Source organism: Ischnura elegans, chromosome 2 (assembly GCF_921293095.1).
Source record: "Ischnura elegans chromosome 2, ioIscEleg1.1, whole genome shotgun sequence".
Taxonomy (NCBI): Eukaryota; Metazoa; Arthropoda; class Insecta; order Odonata; family Coenagrionidae; genus Ischnura; species Ischnura elegans.
This window is the reverse complement of record NC_060247.1, coordinates 136,128,079-136,132,252: the sequence shown is the minus strand read 5'-3', so window position 1 is coordinate 136,132,252 and position 4,174 is coordinate 136,128,079. Positions and strand designations below refer to the sequence as shown.

At 44.3% G+C, this 4,174-nt stretch overlaps 1 protein-coding gene across 1 annotated transcript; it reads left to right on the top strand.

Moving 5' to 3' along the window:
• The first annotated feature begins 2,214 nt into the window (after window positions 1-2,214).
• On the top strand, window positions 2,215-4,174 carry LOC124153265. The gene is made up of 2 exons (XM_046526363.1): window positions 2,215-2,226; window positions 3,035-4,174. Exons 1-2 carry the CDS (start codon window positions 2,215-2,217, stop codon window positions 4,172-4,174), a joined length of 1,152 nt encoding a protein of 383 aa, XP_046382319.1.

The window sequence follows — 4,174 nt, the reverse complement described above, 5'->3', positions numbered from 1 at the left end:
CTCAAAATGTGGCCTATAAGGTTGGTCCGACTTCTTGTCAAGGTTTTCATGAGGCTTCTTCTTCTCTCCTTCTCTTTTTAGATGTCATATTAACCCATTTACTGCCAGCCCATTTCAGGTGGGATGTACGAAGACTGCCAAGGCTATTTTCCGGAATTAGTAACATTTCAGATTAAAAAATTTTTCAGCTACTTAATTTTATTTAATACGTCTGGATTTTTTCCCAATTCTTAAGATATATTTACATCTTATAACCATAGATAGATTATGGGGGTTTATACAAATTACAGCCGTCGAAAAGGCCACAATCACGAAAATAAAAGTGAAATAATTCGGGCCGATAAATCGGCCCCTGGCAGTTTTCGCTCAACCAGTGAAGGCCAATATACATATATCGACCCGGTGGCAGTAAAACGGTAAACCGAGTTCGGGATGGAAAATTTTTCCTTTTGCTTTTATTTATGAGTTCGTATGAGCCAAACACAGTATGTTTACCAATAGAATGGCTCAACAGTTTCGCATTTGTTACATGTCCAATCCGAAGCTTGATTTGGACTGGTTAGGATAGGGCTCACCGTGGAACAAGACACAGGTTGTGAATTTCACACAGTGTCCGAAAGGCTTCGCCTAGAATGCCCTATCGCCTGGTACCCTTCTCGCTCGGCTATTGATCGAGGCGTCCTAGGTTCACATCCCCGGCGAAGTCTTAGGACAATCCATGAATAATTCTGTTAGCGCGGGGTGGCCCAGGGAAAATATTAAGTCATTCTACCCCTAATAGGGTGGTTTCCCATTATTTTTTTATTGCCTAAATCGAAAGATTATTACTCCTGGAGCACGTATTTCACGCTTTTAGATTTTTAAATGACGATATCTATTTTTTGCGATTAAATGAAAAGTGAAAATTTTAAAGCGCGCAAAAAAGCGACGGCTAAGCATGAATGCCGGGAAAAGCCCGTGTGACGTCGTTATGGTTCCAGCTGCCGCAAGTGAGGTGACCTTGGGGCGAGGCTTTGAGCGCTGATAAGACGCAAGATGCTAGCAGGTAGCAGAGTACCATGCTAGCAGGTAGCGCTTGGATTAAATAAGGATTGTTAATACCTTATCAAACGAAGAAAATTTTCCGACCTTAGCCAGTTTTAATAGGTGATTATTAAGACATGTTTCCCTGAGCTCTGTGCCTCATGCATGTATTGGTAATCTCAGACGATGTAAAACTCCTATCTACACGTATAGAAACTAGGTCCCTGTGACGTCACGTGGAGTGGAATCGCATGGGCGCCAATCTGGCCTTTTTCAAATGAGGTTAAAATTGACTATTTCCATTCGTCTAAACTGTGATTTCTGAAACAAAATAATTTGTATATTATGAACACACTAATGGTGGGTAACGAGTCGCAATCAATGCCTTTCGTTTTCTTTGATGAAGGAAACTACCCTTTTAGTGGATTCGCATTCCCTTTGCTGTGTCCGCGGCGAGCTCTAAACTCACTAATCGCTGAATCACGGAGTGATACATTGAAAAAAGTTCGCGGTATTGCCACCGGTCAACGAACTGCATAAATAAGAAAAAGTATGCTTCTCTAAAATTTTGTGCTCATAGTTTTTAATGTGCAAAATTGTTTTCTCTCGAATGACCTGATTTTCGTTTATGCCGATCCTAACCCGGTGGCGATCCCGGGAACACATCGCGCAATATATATGCGCCGGAGAAGCACGAAATATTTCCATTTCCATATGTTGCAAAATTCTGCGCGAACCATTCAAGTTCTGCTGAGACGCGATATCTCTAGCGAAGGCAAATGAAAAAACACATTATGGTGTGACAAATGAAGTGCGAAAAGTCCGTCTCGCTAGAACGTCAGCCTTTTCCTCACAGTCCGCTATTGTTGGCGCGAGAAATGAAAGGTACTTGACAACAGATGACAGTTAATATTCGAGATACGCGCTTTTTCAGCACAATCTTTCGATCTCAAACCACTACTCACGCATCCATCCGCAATGGCACTGTATTGCTTTTTTTACGATGCTTCTTGCTATTGAAAACCGATCCTAAAAACAGCCCAGTGCATGGTACGTGTATCTCAGCGAAAGCAATGGATCACGAGGCCCTCTCACTCTACTATCCTAGAGGAGGTATAAAACGACATCTTCACCACTGAAAGGACGAGTGTTAAGAGTTTGATCCGTGGGAGCACATCTTCACTCCTCACCATGAAGGACGTGGTAAGTTACAATTTATTTTGAAAAAAAATCGAAAGGTTTCGATTGGCGAAAAAATTATTTTGACCAAAAGATTCTATACTTTTGGTTTTCCGGTATTAAATCAGTATCTCGAAGTTGAAATTCAATTTTTTCAGCATTTTGGTTTATTTTTAAATCTTCATAAAGGCTTTAAATGAAAATTTATACATAATTTTGACACATAAAGAATATTAGATCATTTTTTTTGTTAATTTCAAAATAAATTCGTTCATTTTTATTATAATTTATACTGAACGAATTTGTTCCCAGCCTATCAAACTCAGGCTTTCACGAATGCACTGAAGTGCGAAAAATCCACAGAGAAAAAATCATTCGCCTTGACCGGGATACGAACCCGGATCCCTCGATTTCCGGCCGAGTGCTTTAGCCAGTTAAGCTACCGAGGCGTCATTCATCCCTGTGGAAATTTGTGGACTATACCGGACAAGGACAAGTTCGCATCCCGGTCAAGGCGAATGATTTTTTCTCTGTGGATTTTTCGCACAATTGTGCATTCCGGGTGACTCCCGTAAAAGTTATCACCGTGGCTAGTCCCGGTATACTTAAATTCATGAATGCACTGAAGGCCTAATTTATCCATAAAATAAAACTTAGAACAGGAAACATACCTGTAGTCCACGACGTAAATAAAAGAATCACAGTGGAGCTTCTAGGAGAACCCTAGATCTGATTGTAGCAGGATAATGTTTGCTATTTCTAACAATATTATTAGAGTTTACATCGATGAATTGAGCAAAGATCTCCTTCTCCTTTTTTATCTACCTGAAAGGCACTCCTGGCGATAGTTTGCATTGGTGTGGCAGCGGGGTCGGATGTCGGCGTGGTTGGGCCCTATTCTGCAGACGGTACACCGAAAGAGAAAAGAGAAGTCGGTGCTACACACTATGGAAGGAACCGAGGCAACAGGCAGCCATCCATCGCCTGGAGTGGTCATGGCAGTCACCGGCTTCCAGTGCACGGTTATTTGGGTGGACGATATGGACGCAAGTATGGCATCCAATATGGTGATCAATACAGTGTCCATCACGGTGGCCAATATGGAGACCATCATGGTGGCCAATATAGCGGACAGCATTCCAACCAACATGGTATTCAATATAGTGGCCGACACGTTGGCCAACATGGCGGCCTAAATGGAGGCCAACATGGCGGCCAATATGGCGGACAACAATCCAACCAACATGGTGTTCAGCATAGTGGCCATCACATCAGCCAATATGGTAACCAAAATGGCGGCCAACATGCCAACCAACGCGGTGTTCAATACAGTGGCCAGCACATCGGCCAATATGGCAGCCAAAATGGCGGCCAACATGGCGATCACAAGCAGATCGGAGAAAAAGGCGGGGAAAAAATGCATATAACAGACGGAAAAGAACAGGGTAGGTTCGGCCACGCCCAGCTGATCAGTCTAACGAAAAGCGTGCCCTTAGCAGTTCCGCATCCTTATCCTGTAGAAGTGATCCAACCAGTACCCTACAAAGTGGACCATCCAGTGCCCTACGAAGTGGAGAAACCGTACTTCGTCCACGTGGAAAAACCGTATCACGTCATCGTGGAGAAACCCTATCCCGTGGCCTATGAGACGAAGGTGCCGTATCCTGTCTACGTGCCGCATAAAGTGCCAGTACCTCAGCCATACATGGTGTACGTGCCCAAACCAGTGCCCTATCCCGTGCACGTCCCGGTCGAAGTGCCAGTGCCGCACCCGGTGATCATGTACAAGAAGGTCAAGGTGTTCGTGTCGGAGGGGGAGGAATCAAGGGGAGGGGAGGGAGGAGAAGGAGAGGGAGGGGGAGCGGGTGGTCGCCATGGCATTGAGGGGAAGGGGAGGAGGGGGAGTGAGGAGTGGAAAGGGGGACATGTGTCGAGTGCAAGCGGAATGCAGAAGGAAGAGACAAAGCCATGA